The 25269-nt window shown below is 33.1% G+C and overlaps 2 protein-coding genes across 2 annotated transcripts in view; one reads left to right on the top strand and one right to left on the bottom strand.

Moving 5' to 3' along the window:
* Positions 1–25269, top strand: part of LOC114325498 (suppressor of lurcher protein 1) — a 933155-nt gene that overhangs the window by 119985 nt on the left and 787901 nt on the right. The window lies entirely within an intron of this gene.
* Positions 6459–25269, bottom strand: part of LOC114330474 (C-type lectin domain family 10 member A-like) — a 32517-nt gene continuing 13706 nt past the window's right edge. The window contains exons 2-4 of the mRNA XM_028279820.2: positions 23107–23192; positions 21817–21925; positions 6459–6871 (exon numbers count right to left, since the gene is read on the bottom strand). Coding sequence (XP_028135621.1) covers positions 6588–6871; positions 21817–21925; positions 23107–23192 — 479 coding nt within the window. The 3' untranslated portion in view covers positions 6459–6587. The remainder of the gene's footprint in view (positions 6872–21816; positions 21926–23106; positions 23193–25269) is intronic.

Below are 25269 nucleotides of genomic sequence, written 5' to 3'. Positions count from 1 at the left end.
GTTATTAAAATACACTCGAAATTCTCTGTTTGCCAACTTGTTGTTTAGATGAAAAGCTGATACTTCAGTTTTTGTAGTACTTGGCTGTAGTCTCCATTTCTTAAGGTATTCGCTGAGGATGGATAAGTCATTCGTGAGAGTGATTTCTGTACTTTCTAAAGATTGGTGGCTTGTTGCAAGGGTCCAGTCGTCAGCATATCCAAACTTCCGAGATTCGGTTTCAGGCATGTCAGCAATATAGAGGCTGAAAAGTAAAGGGGCAAGGACAGAACCCTGTGGAAGACCATTGTTAAGTTTCATCTGTCTACTCGTCTCCTTTCCCATTATAACCTGGAAGGCTCTGTTGGTCAGCATGTTTTCAATGAGGTTAATTATCTTTCTGCAGGGGATAATGCGGGCCAGTTTATATATTAATCCCTGTCTCCAAACAGTATCATATGCAGCTGTTAGATCTATAAATACTGTTGCTGTCTTTTGTTTCTTTTGAAAACTAGCTTCTATAAAAGTTGTTAATGACAGCACTTGGTCCGTACAGCTTCGATGAGGGCGGAAGCCAGCTTGTTCAACGGGGACATTTTCTAGTATCCTGTGACTAATTCTGTTGAGGAGAAGCTTTTCTAATAGTTTATATACCATGCTGAGTAGAGCTATGGGGCGGTAGTTTTCTGGCTTATCGTTTGATTTGCCCGGTTTCGGAATTGTAATTATCTTTGTTCGCTTAAGTGAGAAAGGAATGTTACCTGACTGAAGTATATCATTAAAGAACATTGCAAGCCACTGTTTCGTGTATGCACCACTGTGTATCAAGAACTCTGGATAGGTACCATCAAAGCCAGGTGCTTTACCTGATTTCATTTCTTTCAGCGCATGTGTGATTTCAGAAATAAGTATTCTTGCTGGATATTCGGAGTTCGTTCTGTTCATTTGTTTTAATGCCCTTAAGTCTTTTTTCACGTTGGTAGTATGTGTTCGATCTCGTGGAGCTCTGGATAGAGATACTATATGGGAGGCAACCTTGTTAGGAGACATTTTAGACTCTCTGGATTCCAGCTGGTTAGCTCCTCCAATTTTCCGCAACAAGGACCATGCCTGCCGGCTTGATTTTTTGAAGTCAAGGTTTTCGACAGTCTTTATTCATTTTTGGCGTCTAGCTGTATCGATGTTGTGTAAAAGCTCATCGGCTATTTCTCGGTCACCACTTTCGAGAAACTTCGTGTATAAGTCTTCACATGTTTCAGTCCATCCAGGCACATATTCTTTGCGATACCCCCTAGGGATGGTTTTCTTGGCAGTGCTTATTACTGCGCCCACAAACCTCTCATAATGTTTGCTGGTTGGAGGGACCCAGCTCAAGGTCCGGTCTAGTTGTTCAGAGAACTTCTTCCAGTTTGTTTTTCTAAAATTCCACCTGGGTCGAGGATATGATCTAATTATTGGAATTGATATTCCGATGGTGATAAACACCGGACGATGTTGAGTAGGTCGGAAGTCTGCAAGGACACTTCTCGCAGTTGTTAGTGGTCTGTCATTGGTATCTTTTGAGACAAAACATAGGTCTGGGTTATATTCTTTTCTCCATGCAGCTGATTTAAATGTTCCTCTGTCTTTGGCATCTAAAACTAGATATGTGTTTTGCTCTTCGGACCATTCTACTAGTGCCTCCCCATTTTCATCATTCGTGGTGTACTTCCACATTTCGTGGTGGCTGTTGAAGTCGCCGATGTATATAGTAGGATGTGGATGATTCTTTAGCACTTCTGGGTTCCATGTAGTGGCTGGAGGTTTGTATATGTTAACTACGGTAATATCTCCAATCTTGGTGACTACTTCATGTATATTATTTTCATTGGAAGCAGAAAGTAGGAAACCATTTTCTATATTGCAGCGAATGTAGGTTGCGACGCCGTAATGTTTATCATAGGTGGCTCCCAGTAAATCGTAGCCAGGTATCTTTCCCCTTAAATCAAGCTGGACTTTGTCTTTAGTATGGGTCTCTTGTATGGCAACCAGGTCAATGTCGTTATCGTGTAGGATTTTTTGCAACACTTGGCATTTTGCCTGGCTTATGCCCTCGATGTTAAGGTGACAGACTCGGATAGACGGTCCGAGATCTCTAGTCAGTTGGTTCTGAGAAGAACCTTTATTTGTTCCCATCGTATGTTTACGTATAGATAAGATTTCTGTTTGTGATCTGTGATGTTGGCAGGATATTGTTTTTGTTTTTCGTTCGTCTGCCGCCAAATTTTCTGTCAAACCGAAGTATAAAGAATATTATTTGTTAGTGAATACACCTTATAATTTTTTCTAAATTTTAAGATTTTTAATGGGAGAAAATGTTATAGTTATTAAGGTACCAAGGGTATTATACGGATAATAAAGCTTGAGGTCAATGGTGTATATTCCCACGGGCCTTCGCCGCCTTTGGCCCGTGGGATATACGTTGACCGAAAGCGTTATTATCTATAATACCCGTGGTGCCTTCAACGTTTAATGTCCGACTAAATTTTTCTTTATATGCACAAAATTTGAATGAATTTTGAATCAATTAGTTTTCAAGTAAGTACATTTACCAGCTATAGTCGTAACGTAATTGTGGTAACTATAGTTTTACTTAGGTTGGTATTTGTCAACTTGACAGTATTGTCAACTGACTTCGAAATCATGACATTATTTGTCAAATAATATACCAGTCGGAGATTAAGATTTTTACATGCATTAGAAAATTAGTTAATATTAAATAATATCAAATACTATTTAATATTAAACTGGATCAAGAGTGTGTAATATCGAGTAATTAATGCCTGATTGCACCAGCAGATCTTAAGCTTAGCTTACGAAACATACGCGTTGCACCATTGAGTCTTAGATCAGTTTTCAGCCTGCCACAATGGATTTCCACGTAGATTGCTTAGATAAGAATCGAAAATTATGGTGCAACGTAAGTCAGACTTAAAGCGGTCCTATCTAGAGTTGCACAAGTTTGACTTGAATGTTTGAATTTGACTTGAGTTTGACTTAATTTCAAGTCAAACTCAAGTCAATCCTTCTGGAATTAATTCAAGTCAAGTCAAACTGGTCAATGGTTACAGGTTTGAAAATTCAAACTGTTTGTCAAACTAGTTTGAAAGGGTTTAAAAATTAATGTATTTAGCAGATATTATACTTTTCTTCTAGATAAAATGTTTAGTACTTTTTCAGGAACGCAACTCATAAATATTGGCGATATCATTTTAAAGTCTTCTACTTTAAAATGTATAATATAAGTCTGAATTGCCGATATAAATGAGCCAGATTAAATAAATTATTAGAAGAATTTTTTACTAAGCAACAACATTTTTGTTTAGTTTAGTAATATTTTTATATTTTGACAACGACACCCGATTTGGGCGTCGAAAGTGTTTGAAATGTGGTGCCTACGTCGAATGCATAGAATATCATGAATGGACAGAGTCAGAAATATCGTCAAAATTTTCAACAAAATAAAAAATACCTGGATAAATTATTTTTGTTTTAAATTAGATAATTATAGAATAGAGACAGGACAAAATGAAATTCAAGTCATATCAAAATGTATACTTATATTTAAGAAAATTACATATTTGATTATTTTCTAATTTTTTCCCTTGCAGAGCACACATTTCATTTTCTAACTTTGTATTAAAATTTCACTGACAAGAAACACGACAATAACTTAAACACAATGTGTGACTGGCCCATCTTAAATACAGGTGCGGGCAATATGCGTTCCCGAATTTCTCGAAACTTGGGGAAAAATAAGTACCTGCCAGTACTAAAAGGTTCTTTGATATTTTACATTATTTGTTGCTTTATTGTTGTAACTCTAATAAAAAAATCCTACTATTCTTTAATATATTATGAAAACGAATTGGCAGAACCATGGTCCAGAAATACACTTTTGTAGTTTTCTATTTGTTAGATGACTAATAAAACTATTACCATTAAGAGTATAAAGTACCTGATATTGATAGTTATAGGAATCGTTACAAATAGTCAAAAATATCGAAAATTTACGTCACTGCTAAATACATAATATTTTTACGCTTTTAAATCCATCTGGCTGGTGACTAAAACCGAATTAATGTCTGGTAGTGCACTTATTTTTGTACATATTATACAAATAATATATAATATTAAAATTACAGACCTACTGAAATAATTAATTGTTTAATTAAATTTTACCATTAAATATATTTTTCATAATTCATTTGTTACTTTCTTAAGTTGAAATTTTGAACAAGTACTTAAGACTTGCATAGGAGTCACCTGTTGCAAGAAAGCGGAGGGTTAGCAGCATTCTTTCTTTAGCAGTAATTGCTTTTTTGAAATTTGTATCATTTTTAGAAATGCTAGGTCCAATCAAATTCAACAAAATCTCAAGATCTTCCACATTCTACAGAAATTTGTAACTTGAAATAAATTATTGTCAGTCATTAAATCACTTAACAAGGCATCACCTCCTCCTTTTTTCCCTTTTGTAACAAACTCGAGCACCATACTCTCTTCTTCCTTTTTTTTCGGCAAGTCCTGCAATAACTATAAAACTAGCAGCGCTAACGATTATATCTTCATCTGTATCCGGCATTGGTTCGCTTCAATGTAAATGGTCCTACCACAGCATAGTAAATATAAGATAGACAGCATAGTAAATCATTCACCATTCTCTTAGCCTTATCCCTATGCGGGGTTGGCTTCCCTAATTGCATTTCTCCACACAATTCTATCTTGGGTCATATCAATGTCAATCCCCTTTACCAACATATCCTGCCTTATCGTCTCCCCCAGGTCTTCTTTGGTCTTCCTCTCCTACTCCTTCCAGGAATCTGCACTTCAGCTATTCTTCGTATTGGGTGATTAACGTCTCGACGTTGAACATGACCAAACCATCTTAACCTATGCTCTCTCATTTTGGCATCAATTGGTGCCACACCTAGACTTCCCCTAATATACTCATTTCTAATTTTATCCTTCTTTATCACTTTGTCAGAGAGCATAGTAAATATAAGTATATATTAGATTAGAATATATTAGATTTTATTATGCTGTGGTCCTACTTTGTAGCGAACGAATAACCTAGCGAACACCTACGAATTCGTTCCTTCGTTCGTTCGTTCGTGTTCGCTTTGATTTAAATGCACCTTCAGATGTTTTAAGAACTAGTTCCACTATGTCATTTGTATAACACTGTTTTTATTTTTACATAATGTGCACTTTGCTCTTTTCATTGTTTTGGAATCGCCTGCCGGAACATTAAATAAATCAGTTTACCTACATACATATTTATTTTTCTTATTAATCAATTCTGCCTCGTCTACAGATTTTTTCTCTTAATTTTTGCAGTGGGGATATTTTCAAAATAAGACTCACTTTGTTCTGGTACGTACTCTGAGCGGAAAAAAGTTCAGGTTCAGGCATTATTGCACAAAGCACACCTTTCAAAACTAACGTATTTCAACAAACAAGCAAAGCATATGCTTCTAAATATGAATATAACCTATTTATAACCAATTTGCGGAGTAGCAGAGTACAGGTTCAGATCTGTCCAAATAAGTCACAACAAAAGGCGGTATGCTGTCAATTAGAATTAAAAATAAACACGTTGCACAATATGATATTCAAACTTCAAACTGTTTGAAGAAGTTTGATTTCAAGTCAAACCTAAAGATATCGAAATCAAGTCAAGTCAAACTTTTTTACAAAAAAAGTTTGGTTTTCAAGTCAAGTCAAGTTTGTTGAGTAAAATCAAACTAGTTTGACTTGATGCATCTCTAGTCCTATCTGTAGGCTGAGCTGGACAAAGCTGACGATTAGGATTTGTTGGTGCAACCAGGCATAAGTCTATTATTCTTTTTGGAAAAATATTAGATGTGCAAATTCTTGAAGCATGGGTGCTGAATAAACAGCCCCTGTATCACCGCAAGAACACGACATTTTGATTATTAAAAATGATAGAATTAAAGATCAGAGTAAACTAGGTATCCGTTAAGTAAATATGTTTTATTTTTACTTAGCTGCTTAACATCAAAATAACCTTAAGTACTACCGCTCTTACCCCACGTGGCGGCTCTTACCATACAAATGCACATAAAATTTTGCTATTACTAAATACCTTCAAGCAAAGTGGTCAGGCCAAATAAGTCAAATATTGGAATGGTTAGGGGTCAAACAATAAGAAGATGGCGACGAACTTTTTTTCCTTTAGCTAATGCCTCGACATCTAATGGTCATTGGCATGGTAGGTACGTTGTACCTATTTTCATATGTAGTGTGTGTGTGTGTGTGTGTGTGTGTGTGTGTGTGTGTGGGTGTGTGTGTGTGTGTTGAGTAAGTGTCTTGTTACTTTACAAAGTCGACGTCATTGTCTTTGCAAAGAGACGCTAATTGTATCCGAACGTCTGCGGTCCCTCCGGTGAGTACCGATCCCACAATGACAGAAACTATTTTCATTTATTAATTTATAATATGCGACGAACTTTATTTATTTAAAATACACACAATAAGCAATACACGTAAGTTAAAAATCCACACTAAACCATTCTTTTATAATACATCTCTTTTAAACTTTTACATCATTTAGTGTAGTCCCATCTATTACAAAATTTAGGAATCAAATCTGCCACCGTTCTTGTAATCTTAGCCTCACATAAAGCATGACGGCCCTCATTTTGAAGTGTGTCGTGCCATTTAAGACCGCTAGCGTAGTTGTATCTAACCTCTAGACATCTTCCGAGACCAACGTAACCTTCGCCCCAGTTAGCCCAACCAATTGGACGGCCTGTTCTCATCCATATCCATCTGCCGCTAGATAATGTAGTTCCCGATGTCCAAAACCAATATTCAACTCCACCTCCAACTAAAAATTAAAAGGTAAAATAATAAAACTTTAAGTAATAACATTTAATTAAAAATCAAAACGTCTAAGGCTCATTTCGCACCAAACGAGTTCAGTCGAGTCCAGTCCTGTCGAGTCAGTCAAATCAACTCAGTCATTAATAGACCAGGACGCATCGGTAAAAATATTAGTACATTTGGACGTTGAGAGGTGACTCAAATTTTTTTGCAGAAATTACTTGAAAATAAATCATATAATAATATTTGAGTTATCCTCCCTCTCAAAAAAGTCCGGAACATTGTTTAAATAATCAAAATGTCCAAAAATTAAGGAAAAATTCGATTTTTTTCTTGGTTTTTTGATTATAACTTTAAAAGTATTCATTTCCGAGAAAAGTTGTACTGACATAAAAGTTGCGTAATTAAATTTCCTACAATATACAATTAGTTAAAAATTTAGAAGATAGTCACCCTTGTTGCAAAATAGCAATAATTTTGAAAAAAAAAACATACAAAAACAAGTATTCGCATTTTACGTTTTTCAACCATTTATGCTAAACGTATAACCTTCATATTTCACCCTAAAAAACTATAAGATACAGTAAAACAACACTGTAAATTTCATTAAGATCGGTTTATTAGATTTTGCAAAATAAATTTTGCAATCCAGCTTTCGTAAAAAAAATTCATTTTTTCAAAATGTTACAGGACTGAAAATAAAGCAGATAGCAAGTTGAAAATTTTTTTGCTTATATAAGTGTACTGTACCTTTCATTTGCAATTTTGCAAAATTAAAATCGATTAACAACACGGCGTCAGGATTTTTTTAAAATAAACATTAATTATTGGTGCTACGCGCAGGACAGAGGATAGTTTGCTCTGATTGGGCATTCCAATGACCTTTGATAATGATTGATATATTTTAATTTTTATTATATTTCCATATAAATAAATAAATTTGTTTATTGCAAAATAAAAACACATACTCTATCCTTTGAAATAACACTTTTATTAGCAAAAACTTTCTTTGTTCATATATTTTAACTTAAATAATAAAAGTTTATTATTTTTAAACATATGCAATTGTTTAAACAATATTTCACAAACAATAATAAAATTAGTTTGATTTTTGTGGAATTAAAATATTAAAATACAACAAAATATAGAGTAAGAAAATAATATATTAGATAAAGATTGGAAGAAATTTTGGTGGAAATCAACTTGTGTGAATCGAACACCGCTGTCCTGCGCGTAGCACCAAAAATTATTGTTTATTTCAAAAATTTTCTGACGCCGTGGTAATTAATCGATTTTAATTTTGAAAATTGCAAATGAAAGGTACAGTACACTTTTATAGGCAAAAAAAATTTTCAACTTGCTATCTGCTTTATTTTCAGTCCTGTAACATTTTGAAGAAATGAATTTTTTTTGCGAAAGCTGGATTTCAAAATTTATTTTGCAAAATTTATTGAACCGATCTTAATGAAATTTACAGTATTGTTTTACTGTATCATAAAGTATTTCTGGGTGAAATATGAAGGTCCTAAGTGTAGCATAAATGGTTGAAAAACGTAAAATGCGAATACTTGTTTTTGTATGGTTTTTTAGCAATTATTGCTATTTTGCAACTAGGGTGACTATTTTTTTAAATTTTTAACCAATTCTATATTGTAGGAAATTTAATTACGCAACTTTTATGTTAGTACAACTTGTCTCGGAAATGAATACCTACTTTTAAAGTTATAACCAAAAAACGAAGAAAAAAATCGAATTTTTGCTTCAATTTTTGACATTTTGATTATTTAAACAATGTTCCGGACCTTTTTGAGAGGGAGGATAACTCAAATATTATTACTTGATTTATTTTCAAGTAATTTCTGCAAAAAAATTTGAGTCACCTCTCAACGTCCATCTCAAAACAGATGCGCCCTGGACTATAACTTTCACACTGAATGCATCTTGTGGAGTCATCACTGTAGAGACATATGTGGTTAAAAATGGATGTAGTTGTTCAAACAGTTCGCCTGCGAAGAAGGATAATGAGTTAAGGAGGAAAACTATTTTGGGTTTATCCCATAATTACTAGAAGATCTGTTTTTGGTTCATTCAGTCATATGTTTTCAGATTTACTAGATAATGTTAAAAAGTTTTACAACTATTTTTGAATGAGCACATATTTATTTTTTCATTTAATAAATGCTATATTTCGAGGTTTTGGGTTTTGGGAATATAAATCATTTTCTCGAACTATTAGTATCAGTTTTTTAATATCCACTTTTAAATATGAACACCGTGCAGTGACTGAACAAGACTGATATAAAAATATTCGACCTGTCGAATCATGTATAACTAGTGTGACCAACTAGCCCAAAAAATCCGGGACATGGCCCGAATTACGAAGTTTTGTCCCGGCGTCCCGGACAAGGCTTCCGGGCCATCCGAATTTTCAACTTTTTGGTAAAAGTCTATATTTTCGTTTTTATTCTAAGAATTTACATCAAATTAAATTGTTCAGACGAAAAAAAAATTTTTGATCGTGGTATAAATTTTAATAGTTCTATGAAAGAAAACGAAAACTGTGGAATTTTTTTTATTTGTGTGTTTTAATTATCGTCTTCCGAAAATACCATTCGAAAACAATAATAATTCATGTCACAATGAATCATGCCTAGGCAGGCATGCCGCATCGAACGATGTAATGTAATGATTGCTGATGCATCTTTTTTTTCGGTTTTGTCAACCACTTTAAGTAGATAAACCTCTTGAGTTCGTTCGCGAAATATGATTAATTTCCAAACCGTTGCATGCTTTGAGCCAAATTCAAATCTGCTGCGTTGCAATATGATTTTTTTATCTAAACATTTATTTTATTGTCAGTACCGTAATCAGTTTGAATCCGAAAATCGATTAGTTGCCATCTCGGAATTATTGTTTTTGACCTGACTTTTTCATTCCAATATATTATTATTGTTAATATGAATATGGAACCAACACAAGAAAGTAAAAAGAGGAAACGATATTGCACTTTCAATAAAATATTGGAAGAATTTCCATTTTTTAAAAAAAAAGTAACTCTATCAGTGACGTGAAGTGTGATACTTAAATTAAGATAAGATGAAAATCCAACATCAGTTGATTTTCTATTTTTTCTCCTTTTTTGAGAATGGTTTCTGGATTGGAAGTCGAAACGTCAAAAACTAACAAAAATATAATTATCATTAGAACCAATTGTGGCTTAATCCCATCAAAAATATCATTGTCAATATAAAAATGTTAAATAACCAATAAAATAATTATATTAGAGTCCTATATTTAAAAAAAATAACAAATGGCTCGATTTTCATTCAAAAGTCCCGGATTTTAGGTATTTTTTTCAGCATTGTCCCGGATTCGACTGAATTGGAGTTGGTCACACTATGTATAACTAAATTTACAATCAAGATGCAGTAGAAATAAACAAACCAATACCCGTTAAATGCTACTAGGAGCCCTCCGAATCATAATTTACAATGTATATAGTATAAACTTTCGAAATCATGATTTGGGATTTACAATGTATGTACATTGTAAATTATGATTCGGGAGTGCTCCTAGTAGCATTTAACGTGTCTTGGTTTGTTTATTTCAACTGCATCTTGATTGTAAATTTAGTATAGAGTCTGTTCAATAAGTTTTGCGGGTCGGTAATAGGGGGCGATGTTACTAGCCTAATTTTAGTTTTTTACGTTGATACACTTTTCATATGAACGGGTGTGAAATTTTATTTCAATCTGTCAATTTAATGTTTAGTTACAAGCCATTTGGTATCGAAGTGTCACAGTATTTTTTTACAACGGAAACAATCAGGTATCGTGCAGTGATTGAATTTTTTATTTTTGTAGGGTTTAATAGCAAAGGAAAGGACCCCGAAGAAACCTAATGGGAAATGGCTCTCTGTCAAATGCTCTGAAACTTTGGGATCTGGTAGTCCATGATATGTAGAACAAAAGACTCTATGGGCGCGTAGCTCCAAAAAGTCATGGTTTTAAGATATAAGCCTCTGAAGTTATAGGTACAGTGAGGATGTTTAAGTTGGAATAAATTCATTTTCTCCACAATAGGCGACTCTGGAGATAAATTACGAATCAGGTCGATTTTTATTTTTAAATTATAATTGTTTGGCATATATGTATATCATACTAGTGACGTCATCCATATTGGCGTGATGACACAATCGCTGATTTTTTTAATAAGAATAGGGGTCGTGTGATAGCTCGTTTGAAAGGTTATTCAATTATCAATTCACAAATATAAACATTAACATAATTATTTATACAGGGTGCCCAAAAATTTTTTTAATTAAATTAATTGAGACAAAAAGAAGAAAGTATATAATTTATTTAATTCGAAATACATTTTACTATTGTCCGAAAACAGGAAAAATGTTTATTTGATAAATAAATATTGATTTCGCTTAAATTCAATACTAAAGCTGCCACCCACCTGCGTCTTAGCAGTTTGAATATTTAATTTAAGCGAAAAGCAATCTTTATTTTTCAAATTAACATTTTTTTTCTGTTTTTTGACAGCAGTAAACTGTATTTCGAATTAAATAAATTATATGCATTCTTCTTTTTGTGTCAATTAAGTTAATTCAAAAGAATTTTTAGGTACCCTGTATAAATAATTATGTTAATGTTTATACCAGTGAATAGAGAATTTAAGAACCTTTCAAATGAGCTATCACACGACTCCTATGCTTATTTAAAAAAATCATCGATTGCGTCATCACGCCCAGATGGATGACGTCACTAGTATGACATATATGCCAAAAAATTATCATTTAAAAATAAAAATCGACCTGATTCGTAATTTATCTCCAGAGTCGCCCATTCTCGAGAAAATGAATTTATTCTAACCCAAACGTCCTCACTGTACCTATAACTTCAGAGGTTTATATCTTAAAACCATGATTTTTTGGAGCTATGTGCCCATTGAGTCTTTTGTTCTATATATCAAGGACATCAGAGCATTTGACAGAGAGCCATTTCCCATAAGGTATCTGCGGGGTCTTTTATGAACGAATGTTGAAAGCGTATAAGGGCACTTTTGCCTTCAATTAGTATAGTAGAAAGATAGCTTGCTGAATTTAAACATGATCGTAGAAGACTTCAAGGACGTCCAAAAACAGCAACAATACCAGAACCAGAAATTTAAGTAAAATAAAGTAATAAGTATTGAAAAATCGTCGAGTGACGGCAATAGGTTTAGTAAAAGCCCTAGACATCTCATTGGGCAGTCTAATCAATATTTTGACTTAAGTATTGGGCTTCAGAACACTGTGTTCACCTTGAGTGCACATTCGCAAACAACAGAACAAAAAAAGATTCGACTGCGACTTTCTCAGCAACATGTAGAGCGTTTTCGAAAGGCCAAAGTAGATTTTGTGTGTCAATTTATCACTACTGATGAGACTTGGATCTATCACTATGATCCTGAGTAAAAACAAGAGGTTGAAGGGTAGTGTAAATCTAGGTCTTCGGCAGGACCGCGTTTTGGTCAATTGACGCCCTAGACAATTCTCTAGTAGCCGCCCTTCAAACATGTACCTACCATTTTTGCGAAAAAAATTGCAGAAAGTTTTATTTAAATAAGAATACACTAAAAATGGATTTAAACTACGATGTTTATATACCTATAACAGAAAAAATCGTCACTCCAGTTCGATCACATCAGAGAGTTCTTTTCAAAAAAAAATTTGTCTTAACAAAATCGACAAATTGTTAACACGTTCTTGCGTCATACTTGTTGGGAAATTATTTATAATTCTTGACATTTTCGAAAATGACCTTTCAGAGGACACGTTGGCAACTGGGATGCACAAATAAATGTGCAAAGCAAAATTACGGAAAATATCTTTCAATCCACTTAGTGCAGTCACTGAAGGTTTTCACCTCCAATTTCGTTGAACCTCCATTGATTTTCATGAAAATTGGTGAGTGGTTAGAGGATAGCTCAAGGAACAAAGGTGATATGATGCTAACTTGCGCTTTTACCGTGGTGGTTGATGCCACCCCTTCTCAGGAGTGAAAATTATTATTTTTTAAATAATAACATAAATCGATAGACAGACAAATTCTAAGCAAAATTTGTGATATAAAGTTATTAATATAATTCAATACTTTTTGAGTTATTAAATAATCAAAGATTTTATTTTTTCGTAAAAAATGCATGTTTTGAAGCTGTTTTTTACGTATAACTCAAAAACTATAAGCTTTTACAAAAAAGTTATTATTATAAAAATTAAAGATAATAAAAATCTGAACACACTCCTCACTTAAAAAACTAAACTAATGTTAATTCAAAGTGAGTTATCCCTTTGACTGCGGGAACCTCATTCCGCTCGAGGCACTTTAGGTGGGCGGTTCACGCCCATTCATTCAGAAACCATCTGATGACATTATATATTTTATATTTTGTTTACGATATATTTGGTCTATACGCAAATAATCGCTAACCGCAGCGAAGCGGTTAGCCCTGTTGCATATATGCGTTTCCCGCACATCTCGTGCACTACTGAAATTACGCAAATATGCGGTTCCCGCAGTCAAAGGGTTATGGGTAATTGAATGTATATTTTTTTCACGAGTACGCAAATCTAAGTATTCATGCTTAAATAACGGGAAAATGATGTATTTTATAAAATATACCTGTAAAATATAATGATTTCAACAATTTTGACCGGCTTAGAATTCATATTTTTGAAAAAAAAGATATAATATAAAAAATCAGAATTTTTAAAATTATCGAAATTTTCATTTTCTTTTGATAATAACTCCAAAAATACTCAATATACCTAAAAAGTGATATATGTATAACCAAATTTTAGTTTTTTCTTTATCAAATATTTTACCTTTTTACTATTTCTGTAGGTTAAAAAATATCCGAGATAGAAACATTTAAATCTTGAATTTTCCTGCGAGAACCATGTAACCGGGGCCATTCAACCTTTTATTTTTTAAAAAGTAAGGAGTTTAAAAGAATAAATTCAACGTGGTTTAATAGCCATTAAAATTAACTTTCAAATGGTTCTTAGACAAACCTGATATCGTAAAAATTAACTGAGTTATTAAAAAAAATAACTGTTTTGGAAAAATGTTTAAAAGATAGATTTTGAAAAATATTTGGTGCATAAATTTTAATGCTATCAACTTGTTCGGAGGCTCATTTTATAGATATTTCTAAGTAGGTACTTTGACGAATGTTTAACAATGTTATGTTATAAAATGCAGCATTTTCCCGTTATTTAAGCTTGAATAAATATGTACTCATATACTCCCCGAAAAAACTATACATTTAATTACCCATTATAACTCACTTTAAGTTAACATTAAAACGTTTTTCCAGTAAGTAGTTTATTTCATTTTTTATTAGCTTCAATTTTGGTAATAATAACTTTTTGGTAAAATCTTATAGTTTTTGAGTTATTAATGAAAAATCGGTTAAAAACGCATTTTTCTCACGAAAAAGTAACATTTTTGATCTAAAAAGTTTTGATTTATTTTAATAACTTTATGTAACAAATTTTGATTAGAATTTGTCCTTCTATCTAATTTTGGGGATACATATTTTTAATAAAATAATTTTCACTCCCAAGAAGGGGTGCCATCCACCCCCAGGGTAAAAGCGCAAGTTGACACCATTTCACCTTTGTTCCTTCAGATATCCTCTAACCACTCACCAATGTTCATGCAAATCGATGGAGTTTCAACGAAATCGGAGGTAATAGTTCATATCCACATTCAGTGACTGCACTAACTCTTCTTATGTCAATTGGAGATTTTATTGTGATATCCAAATGACCCTTTCAGTGAGTGCATTCATGTATGAAATATGTATCTTGGTCCTCTTTATTTTGTATCAGATTTTCAGCTTCTTTAATAATTTCTTCATTGCTTAATTTTGGCAAATCTGTTAATAACACGAAAACGTTGATAAATAAGTCGATAAGATTCCAGACGTGTATTCAGGTGTCTTAGTGTCGATTATAATATAGAATGTGTGGATTTTCATCTCATCACTAGCTGAAAAATTTAGTTCATCATCGGCCTCCTCGTTAAATAGAATTTTTCTTTTTCTCTTTCTTATTTCTTTATATATATATATCGGTTTTAAAACGTTCTCCTACGTCTTCCGATGCCTAGTCGCCATTCACTTCGGTCCATCCAAAGGTCTTCATCCAATTCTCTTTCTCTCATTTCTCGATTTATGCCTTCTCTCCAACTCAGGCGGGGTCTTCCTCTTTTTCGTCTACCATGAGGGGTCCACGTTAGGATTTGTTTCGGGAGTCGTTCTTCGGACATTCTTTGTACGTGTCCATACCATCTAAGCTGTTTGGTACTAATGTCATCTACTATTGTGTGTTTCACATTCATTATTTCCCTAATTCTGTTGTTGGTTACCCTTTCTAATCTTGATTTTCCTGCTGAGCGCCTCCAGAAATCCATTTCTGTTGCTTCAAGTTTTCTCTTGTATCTTTCTTTTATTTGCCATACTTCACTGCTGTAAGTGATTATACTCTTAACAATTGTATTGTATATTCTATGTTTGTTGTTGTTTGATATTGACTGGTCCCAGAGGATGCTATTGAGAAGGGTAATTGCTTTTCTTCCCTGGTTGTTTCTTTCTTCTATCGTCCGGTCTACGCTTCCTTCTTGTGTGATGGTCATACCAAGGTATTTATATGCGTCGCAATGTTTAATAATTTCGCCATTCCCCAGTGTAAGGTCCTGCTGTGTCCCACCGATACACATATATTCGGTCTTCTTTATGTTTATTTCCAAACCACCTTTTTTGTACTCCTCTATTAATTTCCTTGTCATATATTCTATATCATCGTAGTCTTGCGCTAGTACAAGTTGGTCGTCTGCAAATGACAAAGTGTATATTGTATTGTTGCTGATCGGTAATCCCATGTTTTTGCATTTGCGTTTCCAAAGTTTTAGAGTTTGTTCGAGGTAGATCTTAAATTATGTCGGTGAAAGGCAGCACCCTTGTTTTAGGCCTTTGCTAATTTGGAATCCTCTCGATAGCCTGCTTCCAACTTTCACCCTTGATGCAGTTTTGGTATACAATTGTTTCGTCGCTGTTATTAAATTTGCGCTTATATTGGTTTTCTCTAATGCTTCCCATAATTTGTTTTGTGGGATGCTATCATACGCTTTTCTTAAGTCCACATATAACAGATGCACCTCCTGGTTGACGGCCAGTTTCTTATTTCTTTATATGTTTTATTTGGGCACAATTTTTTGGCTTCCTTGCGGTAAAGTAATTTGCTCTTTAATGACAGAACCCAGATCCATAATTTTTATATAGGTAAAAATATTTTTTGTACAGTATTTTTGCCGCCCTCTCATAATGTGCCGCCCTAGGCAACTGCCTATATTGCCTAATGGATAAAGCTGCCCTGGTCTTCGGCTCCGAAACGAGTTCGTATCGAGAAATCGGCCAAGAAGGCGTTAGCATCGGTTTATTGGGATGAGAGAGGAATTTTGTTTGTGGATTATTGCAAACTGGTAAAACAATATGAAGAGTGGATATATATAACGGTTGTGATGTCACAAAACATCAATATTTCTGTTTTTTTTCATTATAATAGTCTATGCAACAATGCCGTTAACCTGTATTATGGGCCAAGTGATTAGTTCAGAGAAATAAGGAAAAAAAAAGTTAGGGCACTCGTGGGAGTGCCGACAGAAGTGAAAACTTCTTACGAAGCAAGCCCCTTCGCGTACACACTCTATCCCTCCTCCAACGAGTATAACTTCGGTCGAACTTACACGCAATTCAACCTATAGTATATAAATTGCTAATATCTGCCGAGTCGATAACGATCGCGAGTTCAATGCTTTTTCCCCATCGAAAGAGAAGTGATATACCTACATTATATACGCATTGGGTGCATTCTATACTATTTATATACAGACACATAATACATAAACGTACGGAATTTATTTCGGCGAAGCGATGACGGTCACGAATTCAATGTTTTTCCCCATCCAGAAAGTGCACAAAACAGGGTTGCCAGATGAAATTTCAGAATATCTCTAGACGGGAGCTTCAATTTCCCCTAGAAATCCCTAAATCGTATTACAGTAAAACCTGTCAGTAACGGCCACTAAAAATGAAAGAACTATTGGCCGATATAGAAAGGTGGCCGCTATTGTCAGTTTTTGTAGTCTACATATAATTGGTTTGGGAAATTTTTAAATTGGCCGTTAGGACAGGTGGCGGATGTTGGCAGGTGGCCGTTAACACAGGTTTTACTGTAATTTGACCTAAAAAAGAAGAAACTGACAGACGACAGCTGTCAATTTAATTTATAACCTATTAAACACTATGTTTAATCGTTTAATCCACTTAAATCATTGATTAGGTAATGTTTTAATGTTTACTTAGGAATATTTATGTCAGGGAACAATAAATAATGACAATAATAATAATATTTGAACAAAAAGATATTTAATAACAACAAAAAATGGCGCTAGCACAGTTTAATAAATCCCTAGATTTCAAAAAAAATCCCTTCAGAGCTCCAAAAGCTTCAAAAAATCCCTAGATTCGGGGAAAATCCCTAGACATGGTAACCCTGGCACAAAATCGCTACAGAAGATTTAACTTCAAAAATACTTTAAACACTAATCACTTATAATGATTGGAGTAGGGACAGTGTGGCCCCTTATGCGCTTGCTTCGCAAGCTCTTTCGGGTATACACCATATCCCTCCTCAAACCATTATAACTTCGTTCTAACTGATACATAAGCAATTCAACCTATAGTATATAAATTACTAATATCTCGCCGTAGCCATGACGGTTGCGAATTGAATGCTTTTTCTCAATCCAAAAAGAAGTTCTCTACGTATATTATACACGTGTTGCGTGCGTCCTGTACTATTTATATGTACATACACCTAATATGTAGTTATCACAAATGCGAAAATTTTATTTTCTGAAAAAAAATTATATAATAAATAAACTTAAAATTATAAAATCTATTAAAAAAATAAAAAAATAAAAGTTTCCGTTGGGGTTCGAACCCGCTTATCAGCGCAGTTAGTATTGAAATTCATTCACCTTAAACTTTTACTCACGGAGACCATGTGTCATCATGTGCGAAGATCAAGTAGCTGAACGGATTAAACTTTTGACGGTTCTGAATTTAACCAAAATATTTTGATTTTGAATTAGAATTATTTAGAATTGAAAGAACTATTAAAATACAACAAAACATAGAGTAAGAAAACAATATATTGGGTGAATATTGATAGAAATTTTGATGGTAATCAAATTATGTAAATCAAAGCATTACATACCATTTTGGTAGGTTCTTTTTAAATCTTCCAAATAGGTACGTAGGTACCTACGAAATTTTTTATTAGGATACTGAAACATTTACAATTATTACGTACCTGTCGCTTTTAAAAACTATTTAAAAAGTCACTACAATATTCATCACTTTCTCTGCCATCACAACAATAAAAACTAATATACACAACATTAAGTTGTTTATCCAAAATCCCCATATTGAACAATTATTGACAGATGATTTTAGCACCCAATCAGATCCCTTATAACGTTTATACCATACTGTCGGTGTGCGCATGCGCCCAGTAAAAATAAAAATTTACCGTCGTGCCTAAAGCAGTATAACTTCAAAAATATCCTCTTGGTGACACCCCCCCCCCAGGCCGAAACCAAATTTTTTGAGTAGTATGGACATCTATAATAATAACCTTTAACCCTGCTGGGTTCGCTGGGTTTCCTGCAGCCGATTTTGATGATATACATGGTTAAAAACAAATGAAGATCAAAATACGGTAAATTTTCGCTTTTTTCGTCTATTAGCAAAAAGTTAAGTATTTTAAACAAATTTGAGAGTAAGCAACCCATAAATCGTATAAAAATAAAAAACTTCAATATGGCGTTCGCTGAATATGTCTATCCTCATTGGTTGCTTAGAAAATTGCAAAATAAATTATAAATTTTGAGTTTATATAAATATTCATAACTTATGTAAAAATTAACTTAGAACCTTCTTATTACTCGGAATTCTGAGACTTCTGGTGATTAAATCATACCATAAATTTCAAAGCAATTGGTCAAACAATTTAAAAGTTATTTAATTTCAAAATTGGAAAGAAATCCTTTGTAAAAGGTATAAAAATTTTTTTTATTAAAAATCCCTTAAAAGGGGCTACATCACAACAAAACGTTTTCGATTTTTATAAAAAATCATCATCAGTGTTCGATAAACTGGATGCTAGCTGAGCCACAAAAGAAAAATATCTGGGTAAAAAGATATTTTCTTTTTTTCTTCTTTTGTGGCTCAGCTAGCATCCAGTTTATCGAACACTGATGATGATTTTTTATAAAAATCGAAAACGTTTTGTTGTGATGTAGCCCCTTTTAAGGGATTTTTAATAAAAAAAATTTTATACCTTTTACAAAGGATTTCTTTCCAATTTTGTGATTGATGGTATACAGCCAACTACAGGAAAACTTTTTCTTTTCCTTGTGGATTTTATTTAATTTGTTTATCCCAAACTAATTTTTTTTTGCAACACTTTAAGTCAGAAAATGATGAATTTACAGTAATACTTTGGATAGTTTATGAAAGGAGAAAATTTACACTATTAATTTAATTAAAGAAAAATAACAAAAAATAATTCTAAAAATTGCAAAATTATTTTGCAAAAACATGCGAGTTAAAAAAACTGGGGGGGGGGGCACTTCGTCGGACAAAATTGTTTTCCTTTCTAAATGTGTATAAAAATTCAGTCTTTCTAAATATGAAAAAATAATTTTTCTACGTGTAACGGTTAAAAAGTTATTCTAATTGTTTATATAAGTAAGAAAAAAATCGACATGTTTTTGCAAAAAGTTTTACAAACATTTGACACTGTTTAAGATTATTTTTTGTCATTTTTTTAAATTAAGTTAATAGTATGAAATGAATTTGGGATAAACAAATTAAATAACTTTTAAACTATTTGACCAATTGCTTTAAAATTTAAAATATAATTTAAGCAAAAGAAGTCTCAGCATTCCGTGTAATAAGAATGTTCTAACTTAATTTTTACATAAGTTATGAACATTTATAAAATCTCAAAAATGTATGACTTATTTTGCAAGTTTCTAAGCAACAAATAAGGATAGACATAATGAGCGAACGCCACATTCAAGTTTTTTATATGATTTATGAGTTTATTATTCTCAAATTTGTTTAGAATGCTTCACTTTTTAGTAATACATATACGAAAAAAGCGAAAATTTACAGTTTTTTGATCTTCATTTGTTTACAACTATGTATATCATCAAAATCGACTGCAGGAAACATATTATAGGTTATTAATATAAATTTCCATACTACTCAAAAAATTTGGTTACGGCCTGGAGGGGATGTGTCACGAGAAAAATCTTATTTCTCTGGACTAGATAGTTGCATTGGAAACAGCTCTAAATAAATTCAACAGATAGCGTCCGCCGTTAAGTATAGTATAGTGTTCCGTTACCCGATAAAAACTCATTTTTCTCGATTGTGTATTTTTGTCACTTGGCATGTTATATATCTCCACTCTTCATATACTCTAGATATTTTGTAACCTTTTAGACTAGCTGAAGAAAAAAATCGTAAATCCTTTTCTTTTTCATCAGAACAATGCACCGTGTCATATTAGCATTTTAACAATGGCTAAAATCCATGAATTAAAGTTCGAGTTGTTGGAGCATCCACCATATCCATCAGATTTGGTCCCTAGCGATTTCAATATGCGTGGAAGCGTGAACTAAAAAAATTCATTAGTGTAAACATTGCTTCATCAAATGATGAGGTCATAATAACTGTGGAAGCGTATTTTGCAGGCCTTCCAGATTCTGACTTCAGGCATGGAATTTATAAATTGAAATCTCGTTGGAACAAGTGTACCTATTGATTTTCTGGGAGACTATACTGAAGAAGAGAATTTATTTAAAACCATATAATTGTTTTTCTTATCGAACCGCAACACTTATTGAACGGCCTTAGTAATGATTAAATATTGGTGAGATTAAATTCCTTTAATTTGACACTTTCAAATACTTTCTTAAGGTCCACAAAACATAAATATGCCGGTTTCTTGTATTTTAATGACGTCTCCTAAACCTGCCTTATTATAGCATCGTACATGACCTTCCCTACCGAAAACCTTGTTGTTCTTCTACTAATTTTGACACAAATCATAAAGTTGAGGTAATTATTATCTAAATATAAATATTTTTAACAAATTGAAGAATCTCAGATGCAGAATCCACCAATTTAATATAAGAATTAAAATGTAATAATTAAAATTAATATAAGAATTAAAATGGTAAATAGTATTTTAAAACTGAGATTTTTCATGTTGAAAGTTCTTACTGGTACATCCTTAATCTGCGATTTTTCAATTAATAAGCCAGCAGACGACGAATATAGAAAACGAAAGGGAAACGATCACATTTCGCTAGACATTTCCTAGACGAATGAAAGCGAAATGTGATCGTTTCCCTTTCGTTTTCTATATTCGTCGTCTGCTGGCTTATTAATTGAAAAAGTCGCAGATTAAGGATGTACCAGTAAGAACTTTCAACATGAAAAATCTCAGTTTTAAAATACTATTTACCATTTTAATTCTTATATTAAATTGGTGGATTCTGCATCTGAGATTCTTCAATTTGTTAGTAGATGTCGCTGTATCGCGTCTGATGGGAAATTTGAATTATTTTTCAGATTCCCTTTAAAATGATGGTAGAGCTATTTCTCGGTTCAGACGTGGGCACACTAACGAAAGCCACTGAGGACGCCTGAAATGGTAGAAACAGTGCCTGTCTGTCTGGTGTGCAACCCTCTGAATCGAAAACAAGCAAAACCATCATTTATTATTTTTATAAATATTTTTATTGTAGTACTTACGGAATGGTTTCATCCGATTGTAAAGAAAATCGTTTTCTTCCTGCGATTCTATACTAGCTAAATCCATATTAAGTGATTTGCAATGCTCCATCGCTCCTAACCAAGAACCCTAAAAAATGTGCGTTATTGTTTAATATTATATTACAAGTAATTTAAAACTTGGGCTGTGGAAATAGTTAGCACATGCAGTGAGACGTAGAGACAAAAGATGGACAAAGAAGATTTTAGAGCGGCGGCCAAGGGCAGACAAGCGAACCACCATCGGCAGACAAGCAGACCACCGTCCGTCCATGTGGACATACCAGATGGACGGACGACAATAAAAGAATAGCGGCAAATCGGATTGCAGCTGCGCAGGACAGAAAAGAGTGGAAACATTTTGAGGAGGCCTATGTCCGACAATGGACAAATTTGGCTGTGTAATGATGATGATGAATTTAAAATAGTTCTTGGAAACTGTAACATATTTAATTATGGATTATACATTCTCTATTCAAAATAATTTTGATTAAGTTTTACTCCCAGCAATGTTTATTCGTCAATTAAACATTTTTCCTGGTTTTTGATAGCAGTAAAATGTATTTTGAATTAAATAAATTGCATACGTTCTTCTTTTTGTGCCAATTAATTGAACTAAAATTTTTAAATAGAGAATATATAGAGAATAATAAAGAATTAAATAACTTTTCAAATGAGCTAGCACACGACCCCTATTTTTATTTAAAAAATCATCGATTACGTCATGACGGCCAGATGTACGACATCGCTAATTTGACATATGTGCTAAAAAATAATAATTTAAAAATAAAAATCGACCTCTTTCGGGATTTTTCCTTAAAGTCGCCGGTTTAAGAAATAACAATTTTAGTCCCTTCATTTGCACCATACTGTATTTGAAGTAATTTAAGATAAAAAAAGTAGTCCCCAATATTAGCTAAAAGCAAAAGCATAACAAATTATATATACACCGGTATTTAGGCCTCAACGCCCTTCCGGTAGGGATCTATGGGGGAGTGTCACCGAGCCGCAAGCCCTTATCCCTTGCCGTATTGCTCCCTCAGAAGCCGATCAGACGCCCGCATATTCCAGTCTAAGCTTCAGACTCATATTAGAATTTTATACTGATGCGTTAGTCTTTTTGTGTTCCGTTTTCAGGCTGGGGAAGGAACTCGCATTCATCACGGCGAAGTGATGTGAGCCAACCTCTCGTCCCACTGAGCTATCCGATGGACCGTAAATGTATATCCAAAGTTAAAAATTACTAAGTTAGTTACATAACAAATTACTTACCGTATATGTATATCCAAAGTAATATAAAGTATTTCCATTCCTCTCAACTGGAATTGATGGAGCTATGGATTGGGCTATACCCGTATCTAAAACATTACACTTAAGGTGAAACAGTAGCGATCAACAGGTAGCAAAAACGCGTTCCAAGATTGCGGCTGTAATTTTGAATATTTTTTCGAGATATTTGGCACACGTATTAGTAATATAATAAAGAATGGCTGTACAGAGCCCAATTTGAAAAATATATTAATATGTGGAAATTACTCTGTAATTAAATACAATAATAAAAAAACAAGCCTGTACCGCCATTAAGAAGAACAAAAAAATACACTTTCTTCAAATAAACTTTTTTATCCAATGCCTAGATTTTGTGTCATTTTGGAACTACTAATGAAATAAAAAATTTTAGTAGTTCCAAAATGACACAAAATCTAGGCATCGGATAAAAAAGTTTATTTGAAGAAAGTGTATTTTTTTGTTCTTCTTAATGGCGGTACAGGCTCGTTTTTTTAATATTGTATTTAATTACAGAGTAATTTCCACATATTAATATATTTTTCAAATTGGGCTCCGTACCGCCATTCTTTATTATATTACGAATACGTGTGCCAAATATCTCGAAAAAATATTCAAAATTACAGCCGCAATCTTGGAACGCGTTTTTGCTACCTGTTGATCGCTACTGTTTCCTCTTAATAACAAACAGTTAATAATTTTGGGAGTCCTAAAACACAGATTAGTAAATTAAACCTATATACCCGATGGATGCAAATTTAGGAACCTAACAAACGGTGAATAATGAAAAATTAAAGGCAGCTATAGAGAAAAGGCGTTTATTATTGCTAGACCACAGAAAACCAATGTTAAGAGGGAGAGGTGTGTTATATTTTATTAAAGAACTATATACATACATAGTTTAGGGTGCTATTCTTTTAACACTCCAGGAACATGTGGTTAATGTCACCTATGGACATGTTGCTACAGTCACATTACGGCCAGTTAAGTATCCCTAATTATATGAAGGTGCGCCGGAAAACGGCCGTGATTCAATTTTAAGCGTGTTATAGCTGAAGTATATCTTTTTATGTAATCAAAAGTTAAAATAAAAATATGAAATAAATGTGAAAAAAATATGAAGAAAACGGAATACTTAGTAATATCGGAAGAAGATGTAAAAAACTTAGAAGTAGAAGAACAAGTTGAAATAAAAGGAACGAAGAATTTTAAATATTTGGGCTTTATAATGTCGAAAAACGGAACAACAGAACTAGAAATAAAAAGTAGATTGGGACAAACAAGATCTTGCATCAGACAACTCCATAATGTAATCTGGAATAAGAACATCAAGGGAAAAACAAAAAGAATGATATACCAAACAATAGTAAGAAGCATCATGACATATGCCGCGGAAATTTGGGTCATAAACAAAAAAACCGAAAAAAGCATTCTGGCAACCGAAACGGAATATTGGAGAAGATGCTGTGGTCTCACCAGAAGAGACAGAATAACAAATGAGGAGATAAGGAGAAGAATGCAAGTGGAAAAAGATGCCCTGCAATATATAGACGAGAGAAGACTGAAATGGTACGGCCACGTACGCAGAGCAGAAAACACTTGGATACACAAGGTTGCAGAATGGAGCCCAAGGGGAACGAGAAGAAGAGGACGACCGAGAAGATCTTGGAAAAATGAAGTCGACGAAGCCATGTCTAAGAAAGGATTGGAAGACGGAGACTGGGAAGATCGAAAAAAATGGAAGTCCTGGCTGACGGAAGGGAAACGGCATTAGCTGTAGACAACCCTTTATATATATATATATATATATATATATATATATATATATATATATATATATATATATATATATATATATATATATATATATATATATATATATATATATATATATATATATATATATATATATATATATATATATATATATATATATATATATATATATATATATATATATATATATATATATATATATATATAAAAGTTATATGCGGTATTTTATTTAGAAGCTGTGGATAAAGCTGTAAATAAATATTTTTCGATGTCTTGCTAAAATTATTGTAAGATCCTGACCATCTGTTTAAGCAGAATATTAAAAATAATTCGCGTATCGCACGCTGTAGCGACATCTATTAAAGATATTTG

This window comes from Diabrotica virgifera, chromosome 4 (genome assembly GCF_917563875.1).
Source record: "Diabrotica virgifera virgifera chromosome 4, PGI_DIABVI_V3a".
Taxonomy (NCBI): domain Eukaryota; kingdom Metazoa; phylum Arthropoda; class Insecta; order Coleoptera; family Chrysomelidae; genus Diabrotica; species Diabrotica virgifera.
This window is presented reverse-complemented; position numbering and strand designations above follow the sequence as displayed.